This window comes from Indicator indicator, chromosome 11, assembly GCF_027791375.1.
Source record: "Indicator indicator isolate 239-I01 chromosome 11, UM_Iind_1.1, whole genome shotgun sequence".
In the NCBI taxonomy this organism is placed as follows: Eukaryota; Metazoa; Chordata; class Aves; order Piciformes; family Indicatoridae; genus Indicator; species Indicator indicator.
Genome location: NC_072020.1, coordinates 16,963,225 through 16,989,455, shown reverse-complemented (window position 1 = coordinate 16,989,455; position 26,231 = coordinate 16,963,225). Strand labels below are relative to the sequence as shown.

The following is a 26,231-nucleotide window of genomic DNA, read 5'->3' as shown; positions in this document are numbered from 1 at the left end:
CGCCTCCCGCCCTGACGCCGCCAGAAGCCGCTGCCCAAACGCTCGCTTCGGAGCCCTCCGCGGACGCCTCCCGCGGGAGAAACCGAGGCTGGTGGCAGGCTGAGCTGAGAGGGGGCTCCGGGGGAGCGGGGCTCTGTGGGAGTGCTCTTCCCGCCGCCTCACCCGCCCCGCCGAGCAGCTGCAGGCCGGGCCCAGCCTACCGCGGGTTCCGCGCTGCCGCCGAGCGCGCCCTACCTCCGGCGCGGCTTCCCGGTACGCGATGCGTCCGCCGCACGCCAGCCCCGCTCCGCCGCGCTGCTCTTAGCCCGCCTTCATGGGCGGGGTCTCTCGCCGGCTTTTCCCACCCAGAGTCCGTGTCCCGAGCGGGCTGGCGGGCGAGCCAGGGCAGCCCTAAGGAGCTGGGGCCGGCAGTGCTCCACGAGAGCTGCCGTGGAGCAAAGGTTTTGGGGGTGAGGGCTGAAGTGCCTTCAGCTAACGGCATTCGCATCTACAGCTCCTCAGGTTGTTGTCTCTGTTTTTTTTCTTCTCTTTTAAAAAATCGCCTTTTATTTACTGAAATTTACTTGCATCCTCATTAAGGCCTGGCTTAATTTAGCCTGGACTTAAGTTGAAGTTAATTATTTAATGTAAAGAAATTTTTGACAGTGAGGGTGGAGAGACTCTGGAACAGGTTGCCCAGGGAGGTTGTGGCTGCCTCCTCCCTGGAGGTGTTCAAGGCCAGGTTGGATGAAGCCTTGAGCAAGCTGGGCTGGTGGGAGGTGTCTCTGCCCATGGCAGGGGGTTGGAACTGGATGATCTTAAAGGTCCCTTCCAACCCAACCCATTCTGTGATTCTATGAACTTAACTTGGACTTCACCTGAAGTTAATTGGTTGAACCTGACTTAGGCTGAAGTTAATTTAGCCTGGACTTATGAAGGGAACCACTCTTTTTCCATGGGTTTTGTAGAAGTCAGTGGATTTAGAAATGCTGTGGTCTCACTGTGGTTAGACCATGCTGAAGCCATGAGGAATACAAATGTATAGGGGCATGCACATAAATGATTTATGAGCTGACAGAGCAGGTAAGCAGGGATGGATTTTTTTTGTCCCTTTGGTGGCTGTTACCATTTAATTTCATACTCTGTTTTTGGCCTCTCTTTAGTAAAGCAAAGGAAAACCCAGCACTGCCAGGGTGTTTCACAGACTCCCAGGATGATAGGGCTTGGGTTCTCTGTGTGTGGCAGTGCTGCTGTGGTGCTCGGGGTGACTCCCCCCCCCCCCCCCCCCCCCCCCCGTTTTCCAGATGCAGCTGGAGGATGTAAGGGCACAGGCAGGGCAGTGACAGAGGGCACAGCAGTCAGAGCAGTGCTGGCTGTGGTCCAACTCGCTCAGGACATTGCTAAGCAAACAGCTTGGTCAATGCTGCCGTGTCTCGGCTCTCAGGCTGGTGACCCTATCCTCAGGAGTGTGGAAATGAGCTCAGGCTTTGTGACGGGACCAGCGTGTGCTCAGTGCCACCACCCGCCGGTGCCCAGCATTGGTGGCTGCCCAGCTGTCCCCGCGTCCCGGAGCTGAGGTCACCCCCACAGCCCCACGCCCTCTGCGGCGCTCGGCCCCCGCTCCCACCCCGCAGCCGAGGCAGAAGCGCCGCGGCCCCGCTGCAGGAGGAGTGAGGCCGGTCCTTGGGCATCCTCCCAGCGTCATGACTCTCCAGGTGAGGAATTTTGCTTCTGGGAGAGTAGAAAAGGAGGAGAGAGGGGGGGAGGAGGGGAGAAAGGAGAAAAGCAGAAAAGGGGGAGAAAAGGAGAGCTGCGCTGCCCGGCTGTGGTGCAGTGTCGCAGGCGGCAGGATTACTGCTGCAAAACGAAGGTTTCCTTCTGGCAGGGAGGTTTGCTGCAGCCTTTGGAGCTAAACTAACTCATTGCTTGCTTCAGATGAGGGTGAGAGACACAGTACTTGCTCTGAACTACTGCTAGCTCAGGTCGTTTGCTGGAGCCTTGCCTGTGCAGAGCACACCCGAATGTTTCTTCTGTTGTGACCATCGGGTCGGCCGGGACTGGGTGATGCTCGGAGAGGCAGGCGCACGGCTATGATTTTGGGTTACATGCGGCTGTAGAAGGAGGAGGGAAACTTCTGACACTGAAGCCACGGTGTGTGTGAAGAATTCTTGTGGGAGCTGTGTGGAGTTTTTTAGGCTGTGGCACGTCCTGATGGGGTTTTGTTTTGGTAGGACAGCTCCTACCTTCTCTCCGACTCCAGACCTAAACAGCTCTTAGGGGCACGATCTACAGTGCTGGCTTGCAGCCTGCTATCGTGGCAGAGCGCGATGAATGCTGCCCTTGTCTTGCCCGTGCCCTGCTGGATTAGGCTGTTTCTCATGCGGCTCTCAGTTATCCCTTTCACTCCCAGCTTTGTCAGCTCTTTATCCCAGGCTGACTACCCCACGGGTAGGGAGCAGCACAATGCTCTGACCTAGATGCAGGCAGCGCCATGCCAGCAGCTCTCTTCTGAGCACTGGCACAGAGGGTGCATTGTGGTGTCCTGCACATACAAGGGGGGACCCTCATTCTTTAGTGGGGCAGAGCTGCCAAATCCCAGCATAACACCACCCTTGTTTAAGCAGTGAGCACTGAAATGAGAGCCCTGGGGCTGTTCAGCCTGGAGAAGAGCAGCCCCAGAGGGTAGCTGACCAATGCTGATCAATAGCTGAAGGGTCGGGGGCAAAAAGAAAAGGCCAGGCTCTTTTCAGTGGTGTCCTGTGACAGGACAAGGGGCAATGGACACAAACTGGAACCCAGGAGGTTCCACCTCAACATGAAGAAAAACTGGTTTGAGGATGCTGGAGGCCTGGAGCAGGCTGCCCAGAGAGGTTGTGGAGTCTCCTTCTCTGGAGACTTTCAAGCCCCATCTGGGTGTGTTCCTGGGTGACCTGCTCTGGCAGGGGGGGTGGACTGCATGATCTCTGTAGGTCCCTTCCAACCCCTAACAGTCTGTGAGTGTATGATCATCAGCAAGAGCTGGGTGCTGGGGATGTGCTGCTCATCACTGTATGCTATGACACACAACAATCAGTGCTGGCATATTGCAGTGTCCTGCACACTTCTGCACCAGACACCAGGCAGCTTTTCTATCCACTCTGGCTGGCAGCTGCCATCCATAGCCATGGAATGCTGGAGCCTGCAAGCAGAGAGCAGAAAGGTGGCACTGACAGCCAAAAAAGCTGCCTTTGACCTCAGTGCTCTGCTCACACAGCAGCTGTGGCTCTGCTGCAGCACTTGAGTGCTACTCTGCCCTCAAGATCAAGCACTTAGTATCATGTAGACCAATTATTTATTGTTTTTAAAATCAGTTTCACTGCAACTCAGAGTGAGGCTTTTAGTCTGAGTTAAAACAGAGCTAAACAAGCCCCTGAAACATTAACTCTGATCTGTGACAGGAGATGTTATGAAACGTTGGCCAGTTTACTCTTTCAGCTGAGCTGGGAAAGCTTCTGCTGCAGTTTTCTCACCTTTCAGGAAAACAAATAATCACTTCTCTGGCATTAAACTTGGTAGAAGAAAAATATTTTTTCTTTATCCACAAAAAAGAAGCAAAGCAGCTTTTGTGGCCCACATAATCCATTTTTTTTTTAGCTCTGACCCAAGCTCGCTAAATTCAGTTACTTAAAACAGTTTTCACAATCAGTTTAATTCCTGTTAAAATGCTGATTATTTTCTTGTAATTAAACAAGAGAGTCCTAGAGTGCCTCAGGTTGGAAGGGACCTCAGAGCTCATCTCCTCCAACTTCCCAGCCCTGGGCAGGGACATCTCTCAACTAGACTCAGATGCTCAAGGCCTCATCCAGCCTGGCCTTGAACACCCCCAGGCAGAAGGCAGCCACAGCCTCCCTGGGCAGCCTGTTCCAGAGTCTCACCACCCTCCTACTGAAGAACTTCTTCCTCACATCCAGTCTAACCCTGCTCTGCCTCAGCTTCAAACCATTCCCCCTTGTCCTGTCTCTAGACACCCTCAGGAAAAGTCCCTCTGCAGCCTTCCTGTAGGATCCCTTCAGGTACTGGAAGGCAGCTCTGAGGTCCCCCTGGAGCTTTCTCTTCTCCAGGCTGAACACCCCCAGCTCCCTCAGCCTGTCCTCACAGCAGAGGTGTTCCAACCATTGGATCATTGTGGCCTCCTCTGGACTCTGTGTCCTTCTGCTGGGGACACCAGAACTGGAGGCAGGATTGGAGGTGGGGTCTCAGTAAGCAGAGTCAAGGGGCAGAATCCCCTCTCTTGCCCTGCTGCCCACACTCCTCTGGATGCAGCCCAGCACACAGCTGCCTTCTGGGCTGCATGAGGGCACTGCTGGCTCATGGGGAGCTGCTCAGCAACCAACGCCCCCAAGGCTCTTCCTGCAGAGCTGTTCTCAACACCCTCTGCACCCAGCCTGGATTTGTTCCTGGGGTTGGCCTGCCCCTGCTGCAGGACCTTGCACTTTGACAGTCCATTGAAACAAAAAAAACTTCTGAGAAGAGATGATGGAGAGGGCATTTCAGCACTGGTGAGTCTGCTTTTACATATGTCTAGAGTACACAATTTGGATTTATCTAAATTAATACATATAAAATACTCTGAGTGGTTTGGGCTTTTAATTCTAGAAAAAGTCCTTTATGTAGCTCATAGAGTTCCTTAATATTTGGTTGCTTCAAAAATTAAGAAGAAATCCACAATTTTTGGTGGTTGTTGAAGGAAATCAGACCCCAAAAATGGACTTACAGCTTTGTGCTTTTATTAATATTATTGTTTTTATTAATATTGAGAATTAGTTTCTTTAGGAACAAACTGCATGGGCATAGTTTCATTTTGTGATCTATGAAGCTGATATTTAAGAATATAATTTGGAAGTCATTTGGTTTAGGGTTGGATATGGTGGCTCTGCCAAGTTCTGTACTTTATGATAGGATCAAGTTTCAGAGCTTGTAGTGAACAAATGAGACTTGGAACCTGGTTATCTAAAATCATAGAATCCTAGGGTGGTTTGGGTTGGAAGGGACCTTAAAGATCATCTGCTTCCAACCCCCTGGTCCTGAAGGTCCCTTCCAACCCAAACCAGCGCTCCAGAGCCTGAGATGTAGTCTCTCCTGAGGTGTGGTGTAGAGAGCAATGGCTGTGGCCTTGGGCTGCTGTGACCATGGGCTGCATGCTGATGCAAGAAGTAAATTCACACCTCACTGTATTTGGGATTTGGGTGTTGGAGGTGGTCCTGGCAGTGGCACTACACATCTGTGCCCGCACTTTGCCACCTACTGTGGTGCCAGCAGAGAAAGGGGACTGAAGGTGGGCAGTGCCCCTCAGACGGTACCCCAGCTCTGCTGCTCCATTCAATTCTGCACAGTCAGGGCCAGAAGAATCCAGTGACTGCTGCCTGGGGTGCTTTGTGGAGGGAGCACCCCCGGGGTGACAGTGGAGGTGTGTACAGCATGGGCACTGCAGGGGCTGTTTGCCTGCTGCTGGGTGCAGAGTGGAGGGAGCACCCCCAGGGTGACAGTGGAGGTGTGTACAGCATGGGCACTGCAGGGGCTGTTTGCCTGCTGCTGGGTGCAGAGTGGAGGGGCACCTCCAGGGTGACAGTGGAGGTGTGTACAGCATGGGCACTGCAGGGGCTGTTTGCCTGCTGCTGGGTGCAGAGTGGAGGGGGCACCCCCAGGGTGACAGTGGAGGTGTGTACAGCATGGGCACTGCAGGGGCTGTTTGCCTGCTGCTGGGTGCAGAGTGGAGGGGGCACCCCCAGGGTGACAGTGGAGGTGTGTACAGCATGGGCACTGCAGGGGCTGTTTGCCTGCTGCTGGGTGCAGAGTGGAGGGGGCACCCCCAGGGTGACAGTGGAGGTGTGTACAGCATGGGCACTGCAGGGGCTGTTTGCCTGCTGCTGGGTGCTTTGTGGAGGGAGCACCCCCAGGGTGACAGTGGAGGTGTGTACAGCATGGGCACTGCAGGGGCTGTTTGCCTGCTGCTGGGTGCAGAGTGGAGGGGCACCCCCAGGGTGACAGTGGAGGTGTGTACAGCATGGGCACTGCAGGGGCTGTTTGCCTGCTGCTGGGAGCAGAGTGGAGGGGGCACCCCCAGGGTGACAGTGGAGGTGTGTACAGCATGGGCACTGCAGGGGCTGTTTGCCTGCTGCTGGGTGCAGAGTGGAGGGGGCACCCCCAGGGTGACAGTGGAGGTGTGTACAGCATGGGCACTGCAGGGGCTGTTTGCCTGCTGCTGGGTGCAGAGTGGAGGGGGCACCCCCAGGGTGACAGTGGAGGTGTGTACAGCATGGGCACTGCAGGGGCTGTTTGCCTGCTGCTGGGTGCAGAGTGGAGGGGGCACCCCCAGGGTGACAGTGGAGGTGTGTACAGCATGGGCACTGCAGGGGCTGTTTGCCTGCTGCTGGGTGCAGAGTGGAGGGGCACCCCCAGGGTGACAGTGGAGGTGTGTACAGCATGGGCACTGCAGGGGCTGTTTGCCTGCTGCTGGGTGCAGAGTGGAGGGGGCACCTCCAGGGTGACAGTGGAGGTGTGTACAGCATGGGCACTGCAGGGGCTGTTTGCCTGCTGCTGGGTGCAGAGTGGAGGGGCACCCCCAGGGTGACAGTGGAGGTGTGTACAGCATGGGCACTGCAGGGGCTGTTTGCCTGCTGCTGGGTGCAGTGTGGAGGGGGCACCCCCAGGGTGACAGTGGAGGTGTGTACAGCATGGGCACTGCAGGGGCTGTTTGCCTGCTGCTGGGTGCAGAGTGGAGGGGGCACCCCCAGGGTGACAGTGGAGGTGTGTACAGCATGGGCACTGCAGGGGCTGTTTGCCTGCTGCTGGGTGCAGAGTGGAGGGGGCACCCCCAGGGTGACAGTGGAGGTGTGTACAGCATGGGCACTGCAGGGGCTGTTTGCTTGCTGCTGGGTGCAGAGTGGAGGGGGCACCCCCAGGGTGACAGTGGAGGTGTGTACAGCATGGGCATTGCAGGGTTTGCTCACATGGATGTGTCTGCCCACATCCTGGCACTGGGCAGTCTGTGGTGCTTCCAAGTGGGGAGATGCAAAATCTGACTTCTTTGAGCAGTGCTGCCAAGCAGGCCTGTCCCTCTCCCTAATCATGAGGTGGGGTTTAAGCTTCTTTCAGTAGGCAATGCCTCAGCTGACCAGTAAGCCCAGGGCAGTAACTGGGAGTCTCCAATGATACTGCTGTGCTTGCCAGACTTGATGGTTCAAGCTGAGCCCTGCAGAGGAAGCCTAACCCTTGCTTTTCTTTCTTCAGGCTGACTTTGAGGGTGCTGCAGAAGATGTAAAAAAGCTGAAAACCAGACCAAGTGACGAAGAGCTGAAGGAACTGTACGGGCTCTACAAACAGGCTACGGTTGGAGACGTTAACATTGGTACTGGAGACGTTAATATTGGTATCCCTCTTCCTGTACACACCTCCTCCCGTTGCTTGATGACATCAAGCAAACATTGTGTCCACCTGCATGACACTCAGAGGTTTGCATTTCCTTTGGCAGAGTGTCCAGGCATGCTGGATGTGAAAGGCAAAGCCAAGTGGGAGGCCTGGAACCAGAAGAAAGGTGGCACAGCAGGTCCCTTTGCAGTAAGTAGTGGTGGTTGTAGGGTGCCAGCCCAAGGTAATGACTCCTGCTTTCCTTTGCAGGGCTGTCCCAGGAGGATGCCATGAGTGCCTACATCTCTAAAGCAAAAGCCATGGTAGAAAAATACGGGATCTAGAATCCTGGGCAGAATTCCCACTGATGCCTAACTCTTGAGCAGCTAATGAACTAACTGTGGAGACAGGGCCAGCACTAACTCCTCGCTGTGCAGCCTGGTAGCAAAAGCTGGCTGGAAGGTGCATTCACACACATGCTCCATGCTTAGATTGTGTCCTGCCCTGAATAAACCTGAACCTAGTGAAGCTTTCTGGAAGCACTGCGGCCTTTTGTGGGGGGTTCAGCTCTGCTTAGCAAAAAGAGAAGCTCCCTAAGTAAAATAATGTGAGTTGTTGCAGAGGTGGTGAAGGGTTTGTGCAAGAGGAGGAGGGGGGCTGTGCATGGAAATCACATCAGTTTTGTTCTTGAGACCCAAAACCACTGATGTTTAATTTACAAAAAATGAGAACACCTTCCCCTTTTAAAGGGTTACAGAGGAGGAAAAGAACAACTCATAGGCAGAGCAAAGGCTGCAGGGAGACCTTCTGGTGGCCTTTCAGCACTGAAAGGGGCCACTCTGAAAGCTGGGGACAGGCTTCTGAGCAGGGCCTGCTGTGACAGGACAAAGGGTGATGGTTTGAACTAGAAGAGGTGACAGTTAGACTGAAGAGAAGGGTGACAATTTTTACAGTGAGGGTGGTGAGACCCTGGCCTGGGTTTCCTGGAAAGGTGAGAGATGCCCCATCCCTGGAAACCATTCCAGGTCAGATTGTTTGAGGCTCTGAGCAACCTGCTCTGGTTGGGAATGTCCCTGCTGGATGCAGGAGTTTGGTCTTGAGCTGAGGAGCTTTAAAGATCCCTTCCAACCCAAAGCATCCTATGGTTCTATGACTACATGCAGTTTACAGACTTCTTGTGGAGAGCTACAGACTATCATCCACTCCTGCTTCTAAAAGAGAGGGCAATGCTCATAGCCCAGCATTCTCTATGCATCTTGTGATGTGTTTTGCCAGGAAGGTCTCATTGGAGGGTTCCAGCAGATAAAAGTGACCTCCAGGAAGCTTGTATGAGGAAATGTCTCCACTTGTCATCTCAGGCAAGGCTGAAAGAGATGAAATGGCAGCTGTGGGATCATTTTACATCAACTATTTCCAAGTCCTTCTTTAATAATGATTGTCAGTCCCACATCAGCTGGTTTGGTTGAGGCATGGAGACTTCTGTACTGCTGTGTTTGATTTCAGGAGATAAAAGACTGCAGTGACCTCTCCATTAACTCTTTCAACACAACAGGGAAATGAAGCAAACAAAGTACCTTTTAAATCATAGGGCTTGTCCTCAGACCCATTGAAGCAGGTGATGTCACAGGAGAGGAGAATGTTTCTCTCTGCCTTCTCAAAGCTGTGAACAGAAGCAGCAATGACATTTTCCATCAGATACTGAGATTTGGGGGTTTCTTCCAGAATAGCTTTTACTTTCTCCTCCCAAACCTAACAGTAATTTGATTCTCCAGATCAGGAGTTACTATGAGATTCTGAGCTCCTTACCCTAATGCAAATAGATCTACAGCTTTAAAAGCAACTTTAAGGAGAAAAAGAGCTTCAACCTGCAGTAAAAGCCCTCACATACAGTAAGGGACCATGTTGGCTGTTTCTCTTCAAGTTCTCGTGTTTCTGGGTCTTACCAGCCTCAGGCTGCTCTGGCTAAAAGTGTCCTGTAGCAGGGGAAGAACTTGGGCTGCTGTGTGGGGCCAGCAGCTGGGACAGAAGCAGCTGGTTGCTCTCTGGAAGCTTAGACACAAGGACTCTGCCAGCCCTCCTTAGGCTAGGGTCCTTGGATCAGGAGGCTGAATGCAGTGAGCCTGAAGCATCATTGACCAGCAGGGCAAGAGAGGGGATTCTGCTCCTCTGCTCTGCTGAGACTCCACCTCCAATGCTTTTCCAGTTCTGTGTCCCCAGCATGAGACAGACACAGAGCTGCTGGAGTGAGTCCAGAGGAGGCCACAAAGATGATCCAAGGGCTGGAGCACCTCTGCTATGAGGACAGGCTGAGGGAGCTGGGGGTGTTCAGCCTGGAGAAGAGAAGACTCCAGGGGGACCTTAGAGCTGCCTGCCAGTACCTGAAGGGATCCTACAGGAAGGCTGCAGAGGGACTTTTCCTGAGGGTATCTAGAGACAGGACAAGGGGGGATAGTTTGGTGCTGAGGCAGAGCAGGGTTAGAGTGGATCTGAGGAAGATGTTCTTCGGTAGGAGGGTGGTGAGACTCTGGAATAGGCTGCCCAGGGAGGCTGTGGCTGCCTCCTCCCTGGAGGTGTACAAGGCCAGGCTGGATGAGGCCTTGAGCAGCTGAGTCTAGCTGAGAGGTGTCCCTGCCTGTGGTGGGGAGGTTGGAAGAGATGAGCTCTGAGGTCCTTTCCAGTCTCAGCCATTCTAGGGTTCTGTGATCATCCCCTGGCCTCAGAAACAATAAAAGCTGAGAGAATGCTCCTTGCAGTGACTGCTAACTTTGGCTCCTAAGCAGAAGTGTGGTTCTGCTGCTGCAGTCAGAGCAGAGGGTGCTACAGTAAGCAGTGTTTACCCAAGGCTTAAGTACTGTGCTGTAAATGGAAAAGCAGAGCAGAGAGAAAGCTGCTCCATGAGGTCTGTAGAGCAGAGGGGAGAGCAAAGGACAGAGAGCAGAAAGGAAATCTGAGCTGATCAGACAGGAGTGAATCTGTGAAACAGCGAGAGATGGAACAGAAAACTGTCAACTTACGAGGAGGTCTGAAGAAGTCTGACGTCCTCTCTGAAGGTCTGGATCAGCTGTTTCTTAATCTCCTCACTTTGCAGAAACTCAGAGGGAGTTCCTTCTTGAATTGTTATATATTTAATAATGTCTTCATCTGCTACATCATGTACGGGGATGCATTTGATGTGAAGAAGTGCCTCAGACTGTCAGCACCAGCCAAAAGAGATCAGGTGTGGTACAGAACAGACACAGCAGCATACTTTCAGTGATAACTGTACTGAAAAAATGTGCAGTGATTCTCTGGCTGCAAACCAAGCTGCCTGATGAGTTGGACAGCTACAGAGAATGCTTCTTGGGAAGGGTTAGCAGACTGTGTAGGCTGAAAACCCAGCTTATGAGCAGCCAGGTACCCTCAGGGTCTGAACCTTCCCCAGACAATAAACCTTCCCCGTTCGCTGACTTTTGCTCCAAGTTTGTCCCTCACTATTGGAATACAGCCAAGAAAATATTGAAGAGAAAGCAAAGCCTGGCAGCGGCTACTGTCTGCTGGAGGGAGCAGCTGAGGGAGGACATTTGCAGGAGTAGTAAGTGCTAGTTCACACTCAGGAGTACTAAGAAGCCTCAGAAGGAGAAGAACAGGAAGAGTGAGGAGAGGAGGACTGGGGAAAAGCCACCCCACTGCTGTTATCCTAAGATTAGCAGGACCACCAGAAGCTCAGGGTGAGAGACTTGGGGTTGTTCAGCCTGGAGAAGAGAAGGCTCCAGGCAGTCTTTATAGCAGCCTTCCAGTACCTGAAGAGGCTACAGGAGAGCTGGGGAGGGACTTTGACAAGGGCTGGGAGTGACAGGACAAGGGGTGATGGCTTTGAGGTGGAAGAGGAGAGGTTAAGACTGGAGATGAGGAAGAAATTCTTGACAGTGAGGGTGGGGAGACACTGGAACAGGTTGCCCAGGGAGGTTGTGGATGCCCCCTCCCTGGAGGTGTTGAAGGCCAGGTTGGAAGATCTTGAAGGTCCCTTTCAACCCAACCCATTCTAGGATTTTATGAAGTGAGGGCAGATCAAGAAGCCAACAAAGAATGAGGAGGGCAAGAAATGAAGGAGCAGATGTACTGCAGGGTGCTCAAGGTGCTGAGGGTGACTTCAGGACAGTTATCCCCAGGGCAGAGAGCAGGCAGTGGCACTCTGCAGCTTGTTCTTGATGGTTTTTTAATATCAAGACAAAGGCCACAGCCAATAATGCAGTGCTCCAAAGGGCAGCAGGAGCTGAGGGAGACTGAAGGCTGTTCCCTCCCAGCCAAGGCAGCTGGGATTCTCCACCCTCCTCAGCATTAATTCCCTTGAAGCTAACCACATGTTTCTGCATCTCTTCCAAAGCCATGCTTGCTTTGTGTTCAAGCCACCCTGCACCCCTCCCTGCACCACACTGGTTTGCTCTTGCTACTTAATGCACTGCTTGGTTCTGCACAATTAACAGAGCTGCAACTTACGTTTGGGGCATGTGCCCCTGACACAAAGAGGTGGAATGGCTCCAGTCCATACTTCTCTTTCAGCTGGAGTGCAACTGCAAAGCTAACGTAACATCCAAAACTGGAGAGGAAAGGGAAATGAAAGCAAAGTAAACAAAACCCATGTGTGAAAACTGGGAATGTAAACAGAGCTTCAGAGCTCATGACTGCCTGTATGAAGGGCTAAATATTGGACCAGAAAGGCATTTGTAGATTGGGTATCTTCTCCGATTCATAGGATCCTACTATGGTTTGGGTTGGACCTTCAAGATCATCCAGTTCCAACCCCCTGCCATGGGCAGGGACACCTCCCACCAGCCCAGCTTGCTCAAGGCCTCATCCAGCCTGGCCTTGAACACCTCCAGGGAGGGCATATCCACAACCTCCCTGGGCAACCTGTTCCAGTGTCTCCCCAACCTTCTCATAGAATCATAGAATGGTTTGGGTTAGAAGGGACCTCCAAAGGCCATCCAGTCCAACCCCCCTGCACTCAGCAGGGACATCCTCCACTACAGCAGCTTGCTCAGAGCATTCTCCAGCCTCACCTTGAAGATCTCCAGCCACGGGGCCGCAGCCACTTTCCTGGGCATCCTGTTGCAGTGTTCCAGCACCCTCATGGTACAGAACTTGTTCCTCACATCCAATCTAAATCTGCTCTGCTCTCATTTCAAACCATTGCCCCTCGTCCTGTCCCTGCAGGCCTTTGCAAACAGTCCCTCTGCAGCCTTCTTGTAGCCCCCTTCAGGTACTGGCAGGCTGCTGTTAGGTCTACCTGGAGCCTTCTCTTCCCCAGGCTGAACACCCCCAGCTCCCTCAGCCTCTCCTTGCAGCAGAGGTGCTCCAGCCCTCTGATCACTGTCATACCAGGCTGATGTAGAGTCATTTGATGCCATCTCTACAGTGAATTGTTTTTCAAAGGGAATCCATCCCTTTCTTCTCTGTACCTGTCTGAGCATTGCTTTGAACACCAGCTCTTAGCTGCCTGCTATGGGGTGCATTCCTATCCAGCCTTTTTAAACCTCTCCTAATTATCCTCTCTCCTTACCTTGCAGTAAGAACAATTATTCTGACTCCTTGGGCCTAGGTGAGCTCCCAGGCCTATGTTTTATGAATGGTTCACCACTGCCACAAACATTAACAGTAAATACAGGAAGAATTTATCAGTGTAAAGCCCCAAAGCAATCCCAGTACTGCCATGTTCAGAAGACACTGTGCCTGAAGCAATAAAGAACTAAGCAGAGCCTCTGAGCTCAACAAAACACCTTTGCGGAGGGGTATTTTTCTAGTTCTTGCAAACCAAGGTATTGAGTACCCATTCCTGGAGCTCAAAGATAAAGCTCCTTCAGCAGGCTGCCTGCAAATGTGAACCTTTTTACCTGTGACCAAAAAATGCAAATGGTTTTTCTTGCAGATCTTTGAGCAGAGCAGTTATGATTTCAGTAACCAAGCTCGCCATGTCCTTTGCAGAAGGCTCCTCCAGACGACTTTCTCTGCCAGGAAACCTCAGAGAGTACACTGCAGAAGAGGAGAGAGGCAAGAACTGGGGTTATTGACAGCAGTAACATCATTGTAGTTAAGTTTTTTTTCATCTCTTCTGCAGGATATTCAGATTATTGAACTCCATCCTCACAGCTGCTGCAGGCTTTCTGCTATTGCTGCTCTTGGCTTTGGATGCTGGGAGGGATTTGGTGCCCATCCCTCCCTTTACTCACAGATGTTGCCCCTTCCAATGATTGAGCTGATTGGTGAGTGCCTTGGGTCAGAAATCCACAAGGTCTTGATCTCAGCTGAGACTGCAAGGTAACTTTCCTGGTAGTGATAGCCAGAGATGAATTACTCTCAGTAGCAGTAAGTGTGAGGGCTGTGCAAAATGCACCCTTTCAGGGGCAGCCTGTTAAGAGTTGTGCACCCTGGCTGGATTCATCTGTGCCTGCAGTTACTCCTAGGCTATCTCCTTAGTAACTTCGTAAGAGGTGGTTCCAGGGGACCAAATCCCTTTTTTTGGTTAAAATGGGAAGGAAAATGTGCCTGGTGCAGCTGCTGACAGGCAGCACCCAGGTGGCTGCAGGGCTGCTGTAACTGCAGTGGCAGTGCTCTCCAGAAGTGCCACATCATCGGTTTCTCTCTGTGGAAGGTCTCCATGGAAAGCAGCCTTGGTTCCTCCTCCAACATTTGGAGTGCTGCTGGAGCCTGGCAGCAGTCCCTGGGCACCGAGCTAAATGTCAGCACTGCTAGAAATCCATAGGAATTCCCTCCTGGCTCACACTTGCAGTGCTCTCCAGCATTCCTGTTCCTTTCAGAACCAGTACCCACCAGGTGTTTCAGCCTGGCTTCCCTTCTCCTTGGACTAGGCAGGTGACTAACCTTCAGTTGAGCTGCTGAAGAGTCTGCCCCATCGAGCAAGGGCAGAAGTTCCACCTGCAGCCCACGGAAAGCAAATCAGCCTACAGAGGGCATTTGGCCTTTTGTAGGGACAAACCACCAGCTTCTCCATTCCTAAAGAGAGCCAAGAAAACATGGTTCAAGAACAAGACCCCTCAGGTACAGGAGAATCAGAGTGAATCCAGGCTCATCTGAAATGAGGGGCTGCAGGATTTTCTGTCACCAGCGGTGCTTGTGACACAACAACATTAGATAGGAGGCAGCCTTCATGCAACACTGCAAACTAGGTATGCTTCTAGACATGGTGCTGGAATAGTTTGGGCAATACCCTTGGTTTGAGTCATAGAACCATAGAATGGTTTGGGTTGGAAAATCCCTCTGAGATCATCCAGTCTAACCTTCAGTCCAACACCACCATGGACACTGAACCATGGCCTCAAGTGCCATGACCACACATCCTTGAACATCTCCAGGGATGGGGACTCCACCACCTCCATGGGCAACAAAGTCACAGCAAAGAACAGAAGCAGCAGCAGAACTGGGGAGTTTCAGGATGGCCATCAAAACACATAGGCTTGCAGAACAGGCACAAACATACAAGGTTCATCTAAAGACCTAGAAGATGTAAGGACCAGCTGTGACAGGGGTGAAATGGATGTCTGGATGCAGTTCCTTGTCTATAGGAAACCCCTGTGAAGTTCTCTTTCTTGTATATCTCCAGCCTTCCCCTTCAGTGTCTGTGAGCAGCTGGCACCTCTGCAGGGAGCTGCACAGCTCTGCTCTCTGCTGCATGGAGAATCAGCTCCTTTCTGTCTGGAATCCACCTGCAGCTTCCCGTGGTGGCCACCGGGTAGCACAGTAAGGGCAGTGAAGGCTGCACCCCAGCGTCTGCCCAGGAGCAGTTCTGAGCTCTGCTGTCACACTCCCTGCCAGCTCCTCTGCTGCAAGACAAGGCCTGGCCTGCCCAGGTACCCCTCGTATGGCAGAGCCTCTGCACCCCTGCCCAGCTGTGGACTCTTTCTGACTGCTTTAGCTTCTTTTTTTTTTTTTTTTTTTTTGAGCTGCTGGAGTAACCAGAGCTACCTTCAGCTGTCCCACAGCAGCTTTAGCACTCTGGTTTCCTGCCTGACAGAGTTCCCAGCAAGATTTAGAACTGCTCTTTCCTTCTGGCTGAGGAGGTAGAATGGCATGGAAGGAGGCACCTGCCCCTCTCCAGTGTCAGACACAGGCTTTGCAGTCTGAGAGGAAAAGCAGCTCCCAGCCACTTTGATTTCTCTTTCCTGATTTTCATAGATTCACAGAATGGTTTGGGTTGGAAGGGACCTTCAAGATCATCCAGTTCCAACCCCCTGCCATGGGCAGGGACACCTCCCACCAGCCAAGCTTGCTCAAGGGTTCATCCAACCTGGCTTTGAACACCTCCAGGGAGGGGGCATCCACAACCTTCTTGGGCAACCTGTTCCAGTGTCTCCTCACCCTCACTGTCAAGAATTTCTTCATCTCCAGTCTCAGTCTGCCCTCAGGCTTCAATCCACTCCCTCTCATCCTTGGGGTTGGACTAGATGACCTTTGGAGGTCCCTTCCAACACAACTCCCTTTGTGATTCTATCACTGGGATTTTTTTGTCCTTTTTCCTTGCTGATGAGGTTTGTGGACATAAGCACTGAGTGTGTCAGGCTGTGCTCTGTCAGAAGCCCCTGAGACCATCCCATACAACACAAAGAGCTGGTAAAGGCCAAGGAGAAGCAACAGTTTGACAGAACTAAACAACAAGAAAAGGTTTCCTGCAAGCATTAGAATAACTCATGTGTGCTTGTCAAAAAAAAAGCCCTTTAAAAGCAGTAATTAGAGGCTAGCAAGCAGCAAAATTCCATTTCCAAAATGCTGCAACTGACAGTGGGTGTTGCTTGGAACACAGCTTAGTGCAGACAGGACCTGCCTCCTGTGCCCACACGCTCTCCTCTGCTGCACAAAGAGGCTGAGAGCACGCAGCAGCTCCTGCCCAGCCTCAGACCACGCCACATGAGCGAAGCAGAGCAAAACCTGCCCCAAAGTTGCTGTGCCATTGTCCTGGTTTTCACACAGGCTTCAGCTGGGAGGTTTGACAATATTTGTTAAGAATCACAGAACTGGTTGGGTTGGAAAAGCCCTCCAAGATCATCCAGTCCAACACCAACCCAGCACCACCATGACCACTAAACCATGGCCACACGTTTCTGGAACACCTCCAGGGATGGGGACTCCACCACATCCATGGGCAGTCTGTGCCAGTGCCTGACCACTCTTACAGCAAAGAAATTGTTCCTGATCTCCAACCTAAAGTTCCCCTAGCACAATTTCAAGCCATTTCATACGAGAGAGGTAAAAAGCATCTACCAAAACTCCCTGAGCTGAAGGATGGTGGAACCAGATTCTCTAGATAGATTCCTTTGGCTTCAGCAGCAGGAGTTCCATTGCCACAAAAAGATCCAAACCCCAAACATTTCTCAAGCCAGGGTTGGAGCCTGGCAGTCAGACGAGACACCCAAACCCTTCCTCAAACTGGTTCCCAAGGTGCCACAGGAATGTCAACGTGCTAAAGAAGCCTCTTTAGCCCAAGTCCTGGAAGTACTCAGACAGCAGCCACTGAGAACCTTTCCCCCTTCCTCCTCCAGCAGCTTTATTCCATCACCACCTACCTGAGTTGAGACACAAATACCTGAGTGGTGGGAAGCCCACTGGTGCAGCAGTGCCAGCCCGAAAGGGCCTCCACATTAAGCAGCAGGAGTTGAGATCTGTGGGTATCAGCAGTTGGAGGAACAAAGGCACAGCCTCTGCTTTTATGGCTTCTGCAGGCTGGAAGGAGGAGCCCATAGCCTGGAGAAAAGGCAGGGACTCAGGCAAAGCATCCCAAAGGGAGACAGCAGTAGTGTGCCAGGGGTGACACAGTGCTTGGCAGCAGCAGAGGGAAGGTGTGACCAATCAACCCTGGCTTTGACATGTATGAGTGCAGAACCTGAGCCACACCAAGCCAGGCTGTGAAATGAGTGCAGAACCTGTGCCACACCAACCCAGGCTGTGGAATGAGTGCAGAACCTGTGCCACACCAACCCAGGCTGTGAAATGAGTGCAGAACCTGTGCCACACCATCCCAGGCTGTGGAATGAGTGCAGAACCTGTGCCACACCAACCCAGGCTGTGGAATGAGTGCAGAACCTGTGCCACACCATCCCAGGCTGTGGAATGAGTGCAGAACCTGTGCTCTGTCTGCTTCTGTTTACTGCAGGTAAGATTTGGTGGGGAGACACTGGAACAGGTTGCCCAGGGAGGTTGTGGATGCCCCTCCCTGGAGGTGTTCAAGGCCAGGTTGGATGAGGCCTTGAGCAAGCTGGGCTGGTGGGAGGTGTCCCTGCCCATGGCAGGTGGTTGGGACTCGATGGTCCCTTCTAACCCAACCCATTCTGTGAATCAATGAGTGTATGAAACCCATAGCAGGGTGAGCACAGGAAGGCTCACAGCCTCCCCAGAGGAAGGATGGAATAGGTTGGCAGGTATGGAACAAGGCCTCCCAGGGAGGTGGTAGAGTCCCCATCCATGGAGGTGTTCCAGAAATGTGTGGCCATGGCACTCTGGGCCATGGTTTGATGGCCATGGTGGTGTTGGGTTGTTGGTAGGACTGGCTGATCTTAGAGGGCTTTCCCAATGGGCACACAAGGTGTCTTAAGTTAAGCAGTAGGGTTGGACTGGATGATCTTAGAGGGCTTTCCCAATGGGCACACAAGGTGTCTTAAGTTAAGCAGTAGGGTTGGACTGGATGATCTTAGGGGGCTTTCCCAATAGCCACACAAGGTGTCTTAAGTTAAGCAGTAGGGTTGGACTGGCTGATCTTAGAGGGCTTTCCCAATGGGCACACAAGGTGTCTTAAGTTAAGCAGTAGGGTTGGACTGGATGATCTTAGAGGGCTTTCCCAATAGCCACACAAGGTGTCTTAAGTTAAGCAGTAGGGTTGGACTGGCTGATCTTAGAGGGCTTTCTCAATAGCCACACAAGGTGTCTTAAGTTAAGCAGTAGGGTTGGACTAGATGCTCTCCAGAGCTCCCTTCTAACCTCTGGCATTCTGTGGTTCTACCTTTCCATGTCAGCTGCACTGCTTTGTCATTTTCCTGTTGTCCTTCATTCTCCAACATTCCTCTTCATCACTGCAGGGAAACTGAGCCAGCAGTGGTGTGGAGAGAGCAGCCTGGCTGGTGTAACTGGGCAGCAAGCTCTGCTCCTTGCCCTAACCAGGGCTGCTCTCTCAGATTCACAGAATGCATCAGGTTGGAAGATCAAGATGCCTCAAAGGTCACCTTGTCCAATGCCCCAGCAGGGACACCTCCAACTACATCAGGCTGCCCAAGGCCACATCAGGTCTGATCATTGCCTACAGAAGAACTCCTCAGTGCTTACATCCTGGCTGAGCCACCAGCAGCAGACACCACTACAACATCTCCTTTGTTTCCCTTCCACCCAATGCCTCAGAGGCTGCCAACCATACAGTCACTGCCTGCCAGGCTGTATAATCAAACCCCTCCTGCAGCTGCAATGCTGCACCTGCGCTCCCTGCCCTGCCCAGCAGCCTGCAGCCCCCAGTCAAGCCCTCCAGTCCTGGCACCCCTCCCACCAGCTCCCACTAACAGCGGTGGCAGTGTGGCTCTGGGTGCTCAGCAGCACTTGCAGTCCCTCCCCTGTGCCCCTCATGCTGTGTGTTGGTGCAGGGGCGTTTCAGGAGCGGTGCAGATGTCCCCACCAGCACTACCACCTTCAGGTGGTGCCATGCCAAGCCCTGCTGGTATCCTCTTCCCCTCATCCATTCTAGCTTAAAGCTGTCTTGATCAGTCCCACCAGCTTGCACCTTTCCCCACTGAGACAGGTGGATCTCCTCAGGGCCCAGCCCACTTCAGGACATGGTTCAGTGGCCATGGTGGCATTGGGCTGGACTTGATGATCTCAGAGAGCTTTTCCAAACCAAACAATTCTGTGGTTTAATCCCCACCACTTTGCTGCAGTCACTAGTCCTGGAGCTAGGTACTGATGTCCTGGGCTTGCTTGGATAGCAATCTCCCAAGGTCTCCTCCCATCTCTGGAGCACACCACATGCTTTCCTCTCTTCCCATTGACCTCAGAGTTCTTATTGCAACACCATTTGTTCCTCCATTAGCTAGCAGGAATGGATAATGGTCTGTAGGTCACACTAGGCTCTTCATTTGTGTGGTAAGGGCCTTAACTCAGGTCCCAGGGAGCCACATTCCCTGAAATGAGGCTTCAGCCTGCAGCTGGGTGCTTCTGCTCCAGGAGGGCATCCCCACCAACCAGGGCTTGTCACTGTTTCTTCTTCAGGTAGGTTTTGGTGGGAGGGGTTGGTCTCTCTGACCTTGGCAAGACTGCTTGCACAGGTTCCTTCCTATCTCATGATGTGCTTCACCTGTCAGAGCCAGGGCCTCACAGCTGCTCTGTAAGGGTATGGGAGAGGGTAAGGAAGGGTTTCTCGGACCACGCCACTGTGACCCCCTTCCAGCCCTCCTTAACCCTTGTGATGCTGCCTTCATCCTGGTACAAAGCAGCTCCAGGACCTGCCTCCCAGTGGCAGGAACACAAGCAAAACAGGCTAGGAAGAAGAGCCTGTCCCTGCAGCTGCCGCCTCACTCCACCAGCAAGAGCTGAAGCCTCCAGGTGGGGGAAAGAAGCACACAGAGGATGTGAGGAGAAAATATTTCTGTTTTCTGGGCAGTGATGTTGGTGAGGATGCACAAAGCTTTAGTCCAGGAGGCTGACAAAGTGGCTCCCCTCTGCTAGGTCACTGCCCAAGCATGGCAGAAGCAGTTCTGCAGGCAGCCAAAGCAAAAACACTTGCACAAGAGTTATTAGGTATTGGACAAGCAGGTGACAGCAGGGAGGCTTTGATAGGTCTCTGATGAAATTAAGAACCAAGCTGTTTACAAGAGTCACTTTGAAAACCTTGTCAAGGGCCTGGTAGAAATCAACCCACACGGTTGTGCTCTAGTGGCAGGATTCTTAACCCAGAGGCTTTGCCTTGAGAGGCTGTAAGCAGGAGGAAGTTGAGTTGGTTGTCACCCATGACTAAGCTCACAGGACAGCAGCCATGCTGAGGGGTCTTCTGCTGAGAGCTGGGGAGCTTTCTTAGCACTGTGAGTCTTCATCCTCAAAGATGACAAAGCTCCTTCCTGGTAGCTCCTCTGCTCAGATCCATCTCCTCCCAGACCCTGCTGTTGAGCATGGGCTGGTTCAAACTAGCCTCCAACAGGATCCTGGAGCTCATTGCTGTCTTCTTTTATCCCAGTTTGGGATCCGGTTTGGATCCTAGACCTGGATTTGAGGCCACTTATTCCTCGATGCTCCCTGTGTACAGCTTTGCTCTTCAGGAGAGGTCAGCTTGGAAACCCTGCTCAAAAGTCCAGGTCTAAATCCCAGGGGCCATGCCCAGCCCTGGGAGTGGATGAGACAAAGAGGGGAGATTCAGGCTAGGTGTAAGGAAGAAGTTTTTTACAGTGAGAGTGGTGAGAGGCTGTCCCAGGTTGCCCAGAGAGGTGGGAGATGCCCTGTTCCTGGAACCACTGCAGGTCAGGTTGTCTGGGGCTGTGAGCAACCTGCTCTGGTTGTAGATCTCTATGATGTCTGCAGAGGGTTTGGACTGGATGAGCTTTAGGGGTCCCTTCCAACCCATTCCATGGTATCTGGAACCTTTCTTTTAGTAGAAGGGTTGAGTTCATGCAGGTGTTACCATCCTTAGCAGCTCCACGGCACCACCTGCAGCTTTCCCAGCATCTCAAACAGGCAAACCCAGAGGACCAAAGGAGAATTTGGTAGCAGAGCTTTACACCAGGTAAGGAGCAGCCCGTACTGGAGATATGAATTCACCAATGGACACAGAGCAGAGACTTCTCCTTCATGGGAAGGGGCTTCTGACAAGGGTTTGTAGTGATAGGACAAGGGGGAATGGATTGAAGTTTGATGAGGGCAGACTGAGACTGGAGATGAGGAAGAAATTCTTGACAGTGAGGGTGGGGAGACACTGGAACAGGTTGCCCAGGGAGGTTGTGGATGCCCCCTCCCTGGAGGTGTTCAAGGCCAGGCTGGATGAGGCCTTGAGCAAGCTGGGCTGGTGGGAGGTGTCCCTGCCCATGGCAGGGGGTTGGAACCGCATGATCTTCAAGGTCCCTTCCAAACCAACCCATCCCATTCTAGGATTCTGTATCATCTTTGGCCCGTGCCTGACACTTGAAATGATTGCCATTGCCTCCCTGAGAATGGCAATGGGGATTGCCATTCCCCCTCCCAAAGCAGAGGGATGAGGAGCTCTGCTGATGCCATGGTAGATCCATAACTTGCTCACACAGCCCTTCTGCTCAAGCCTTTGCTAAAGCAGGCCTCAAACTGCCACTAACAGAGCAGAAACATGCTAATGGGTCATGGAAACTAACACAGGAGCCCTTCCAAACCAGCAGGTGTGTTATGCCAAGGGCACCTACAGCAGTATGTGGTGACAAAAGCAGTTTAGGTGCACTCAAAATCCAGAGTCCTTGCTGCAGGGCTCTCACCAAGATGTGAATGCCTCTGTATGTATGAGTGTGTCTGCTCCTGCAGAGCTGGGTCCCCTGGGGCAGCTCCCCTTTGCTGAACAGAGGATCATCTACAGAGGAAGGACCTAGAGAAGGTACCAAGGCTCAACACAGTGTCCAGAGGGACTTCCAGTTGGCAGCCATAGCTGTTAGGATGCTTCTGCACTCTAAAGCTAGCAGTAGTGAGGCAGCTGTTGCTGCAACAGTGGTCACAGAACAAGTCTCATTTTGTTGCAAAATCTGTGGGGAAGGCAAATATGGGGAGCAGATCAACTGGAAGGTTCAGAGAGCAGCCAGAGACCAAGCTGTAGATGAGGTGCAGATTTGGCATCAGCTGTGTTTGATCCTGCTGCCAGGAATGTCTCAGCTGCTCAGGCCATCAATTTCTACCCCAATCATTTTGTCAGCACTAGTCAGGGCACAGCTCTGGAGTCACAGCACCTTAGCAAGCTGAGAACTCTTGTGCTGTAGGTTAGTTATCACCCACCTCAGGCAGCTGATCTCACACAGCCTCAGTGTCCTCCTGCTAAGAAGGAAAGGGGCCTCCTTTCACCAACTTCTGGCAAGCTTTGACCCACTTAAACCAGCTGGAAAGGGGCAGGTTGAGCTGGCAGGCAGAGCCCCAGGCTCTGGCTGTACAAGACACACATGTGTGTGCTCACCTAGGGGAGTCACTTGTCCCTAAGAATTCTAATACAGCTCTCAGAGAAACAAAACAAACCTGCAGAGTCTGTCTTACTGGTTTCAGAGCTGCATCCAGCTGGTCTCATTTCCATTTGGGGAAAAAATACATATAGTTAAGCCACACAGAAGTAGGAACTGCTGCAGGAATAAAGAATCTCCTTTGGCATGTGTTCAGCTGAATATAGATTGACTTGAAGTCAGAGCATAGCTGGGTAGGGAAAAGATTTCTCTCTTTTGGTCCAATTTTGGGTTCTTTTCTTGTTTACAAGGCAGCAGTTAAAAAAAAAGTAGATGAATTCTACATTGTCTTTATCTTTCCACTGATCCATCTGTTGGCTTTATACCTATGATCTGACTGAGACCATATTACAGTGAAGAAAGGAGAAAGAAGAATTCCTCTGCAAAGCCAAGATTTCCCTGAATTCTGTGGACCCAAGATTTCCCTGAATTGTAAAGTTTTCAAGAAAAACAAGCATTTATTAAAATCAGCTTCTGATGGAGCAGGTTCAGAGGAGGCCCATGAAGATTATCAGGGGGCTGGAGCAACTCTCCTACAAGGACAGGCTGAGGGAGCTGGGGTTGTTCAGCCTGCAGAAGAGAAGGCTCCAGGCAGACCTAACAGCAGCCTGACAGTGCCTGAGGGAGCTACAAGAACGCTGTGGAGGGACTGTTTGCAAAGGCCTGCAGGGACAGGACAAGGGGCAATGGTTTGAAATGAGAGCAGAGCAGATTTAGATTGGATGTGAGGAACAAGCTCTGTGCCATGAGGGTGGTGCAACACTGCCACAGGTTGCCCAGGGAGGTGGCTGAGGCACCATGCCTGGAGAAGGCTCTGAGCAAGCTGCTTTAGTGGAGGATGTCCCTGCTGAGTGCAGGGGGGTTGGACTGGATGATCTTTGGAGGTCCCTTCCAACCCAAACCATTCCAGGATTCTATGAAAAGGATCAACATAACCTCCGCTCCTTCCTACAGGTTCTTCTCTCAGCCAGCTTCTCCTGTGGCACACCTGCATAACCTTCACCTCCATTTTTGAGGAAATCATTAAAGTGAGAGAAAAAGCTTTGAAGAAGTCCATAGTGTCAAGTCATGAAATGTAAGGAAGGTAAAATTGGACATAAAGTGTGCAGCCATGCAGCAGCTGAAGGTTCAAAAGGACAAAGGTAGAAAGGTAGAAGGTAGAAAGACAAAAACATCTCAAGGGAAAAAAAAAAAAAAGAAGTGGAAGATGGTGGCACCAAGCAGCTGCCACAGGGAGCATCAGAAGCTGCCCCATTTCCATCTGCCTAGCACAGCCTCTGCAGGTGGACAAGAGATTCAGCAGATGATCCATGCTGGGTGTTTTCTGTGTGTGCCAAGCACAGAGCAGCTGCTGCACATGCAGCTGCACATGGCAAAAGGTGGCTGAACAAAGCAGCCCCAGGGAGGGACAGCTGGGCTGGGCAAGGGGAGAGCTGGGCTGAGCAAGGGAAATCCATTCCAGCAACTCAGGCACACAGCAACAGTGACGCAACCTGGGGGTGCCACTGCTGCAGGTGGAAGGAGGGAAGGAGTCAAGGCACAAAGTCCTGTCTGCACAAGCTGCAGAGAGAGTGCTGCTGGTTTGTCCTCAGCATGGCAGTGACAGCACAGAAAGGATTTTAAATGGATGCCAAGGCCAGGAAGGAAGTGAAGTCAGATGAAATGATCCCTGCTATGCCATCTTCTGTCCTCCATCCTGCTGCTCTACAAGTGTGCAGATTTCATAGAATCCCAGAATGGCTCAGGTTGGAAGGGACCTCAGAGCTCATCTCCTCCAACCTCCCCACCATGGGCAGGGACACCTCTCAACTAGACTCAACAAGACCTCATCCAGCCTGGCCTTGAACACCCCCAGGGAGGAGGCAGCCACAGCCTCCCTGGGCAGCCTATTCCAGAGTCTCACCACCCTCATACTGAAGAACTTCTTCCTCAGTTCCAGTCTAACCCTGCTCTGCCTCAGCTTCAAACTACTCCCCCTTGGGCTGTCTCTAGACACCCTCAGGAAAAGTCCCTCTGCAGCCTTCCTGTAGGATCCCTTCAGGTACTGGCAGGCAGCTCTAAGGTCTCCCTGGAGCCTTCTCTTCTCCAGGCTGAACACCCCCAGCTCCCTCAGCCTGTCCTCATGGCAGAAGTGCTCCAGCCCTTGGATCATCTTTGTGGCCTCCTCTGGACTCACTTTCTTCTTAGGAACAGCAGAGTAGGACTGAGCAGCAGTTTAGCAGGTGAACAGGTTGGCCACTTTGCTTTCACAGCTCCTATGCTAGGTGTGCTCCTGTGCTTGCTCAAAACCACATCCAACCTGCCTTTGAACAATTCCAGGCTTGGAGCCTCCTCCACAACTTCTCTGTCAACCAGAGCAACAATTGCTCCAAACCCTTGGTTAAACTACCTTGTCCTCTTGGTGTTTTTCTTTTTTTTTTCCTTTTTAGAATCATAATATACCTTTGCTTCTCTGCACAGGCTACTTATTAGATTTTTTAGATGAAGATGTGATTGCTCTTGATTTTAATCTCTGAGTCCTTTGGACATACCTGGAAATCACTGAGCAGGCTCAAGAAAACATGCAGAATGAAAACCCATGGTGTGCCAGGAAGCTTTGATGAAAGGGAATACCACAGGGATCTGAAGTCTACAGTCCCCACAAGGGAAGAGGGAGGGGGCAGCCCTTACATGGCCCATAATAGCAAGGACACCTGGAGGCTGGTAGGGATGGAACCCAGAAATCTGGTCTGCAGCATGGTGAGGGTTTCACAAGGTTTCTGTAGGTCCCATGTCTCAGTCTGGAGGTACTGATGGCAGGCATCAGGCTACATTGCCCACCCACGGTTGCAGGTGGCACAGAGCCCTGAATTCAGCGAGCCAAAGAACAGTCCTGGCAAGTCACTTTAACTGTGCAAGTGGCACCAGGTAGTCCTCAAACTGCTTGTCCAGCACATGTGTTCTTTCAGCATGCAGTGAAGAGCAGCTGAGGGACCTGGGGTCGTTTAGCCTGAAGGAACTTCTTGACTGAAAGGGTTCTCACAGCCTGGCATAGGCTGCCCAAGGAGGTGGCTGAGTGCCCATCCCTGGAGGTATTTCGAAGAGGCAGAGATGTGGTGCTGAGGGCCATGGTTTAGCCCCAGCCTTGGCAGAGTTAGCAAATGGTTGGACTGAATGCTCTTCGAGGTCTTTTCCAGCCCAACCCATTCTGTGATTCCATGATTCTGTGAAGTATTTGCTCTGGGGCACCGGGACTGCCCTGCTTCCCCCACTCTGCCTCACTGCTGGTGATCAGTGCGTGCCCCATTCATGGAGCTGCCCATCTGTGATGGTTTTAAGACTTTTAAATTTTTTTTCACAAAGTTCAAGCAGAGAAAATGAAAGAATGTAAATAAATCACTATTGGGTGTAAGAAAGCAAAATAATGATTGTTCTAAACACTTCCATTGAGAGATAGAAATGCTTACGAACTACTACTCAAAACAAGGTTGGGGAGTTGGACAGTTTGGTTCTCAGCTTGCTTGCTGGGCTTCTGTCTTCTTTTCTGGCTGAAGATAACACACTGACCTTGACAAGCTAAGTCTGACAGCCTCTCTGCTTCTGGACTCTGCCTTCTGCCAGGAAGGTCTGGGGGAGTCCTTCTGGCTAGGGGGGGAGGCCCCTTAGGGGAAGCAAAGGGAGCTTGGTTGTGTTTTTCTGTTGATTGTACAT

The 26,231-nt window shown here is 52.0% G+C and overlaps 1 protein-coding gene across 1 annotated transcript; it reads right to left on the bottom strand.

The window, feature by feature from the left end:
* Positions 1 to 8,595: 8,595 nt before the first annotated feature.
* OLAH (oleoyl-ACP hydrolase) lies at positions 8,596 to 14,365 on the bottom strand. The gene is made up of 6 exons (XM_054385067.1): positions 14,224 to 14,365; positions 13,236 to 13,374; positions 11,842 to 11,941; positions 10,380 to 10,555; positions 8,940 to 9,025; positions 8,596 to 8,729 (listed from the first exon to the last, which is right to left on the bottom strand). The coding sequence occupies exons 1-6, from the start codon at positions 14,351 to 14,353 to the stop codon at positions 8,596 to 8,598; spliced, it is 765 nt and encodes a 254-aa protein (XP_054241042.1). The 5' UTR covers positions 14,354 to 14,365.
* Positions 14,366 to 26,231: the final 11,866 nt, after the last annotated feature.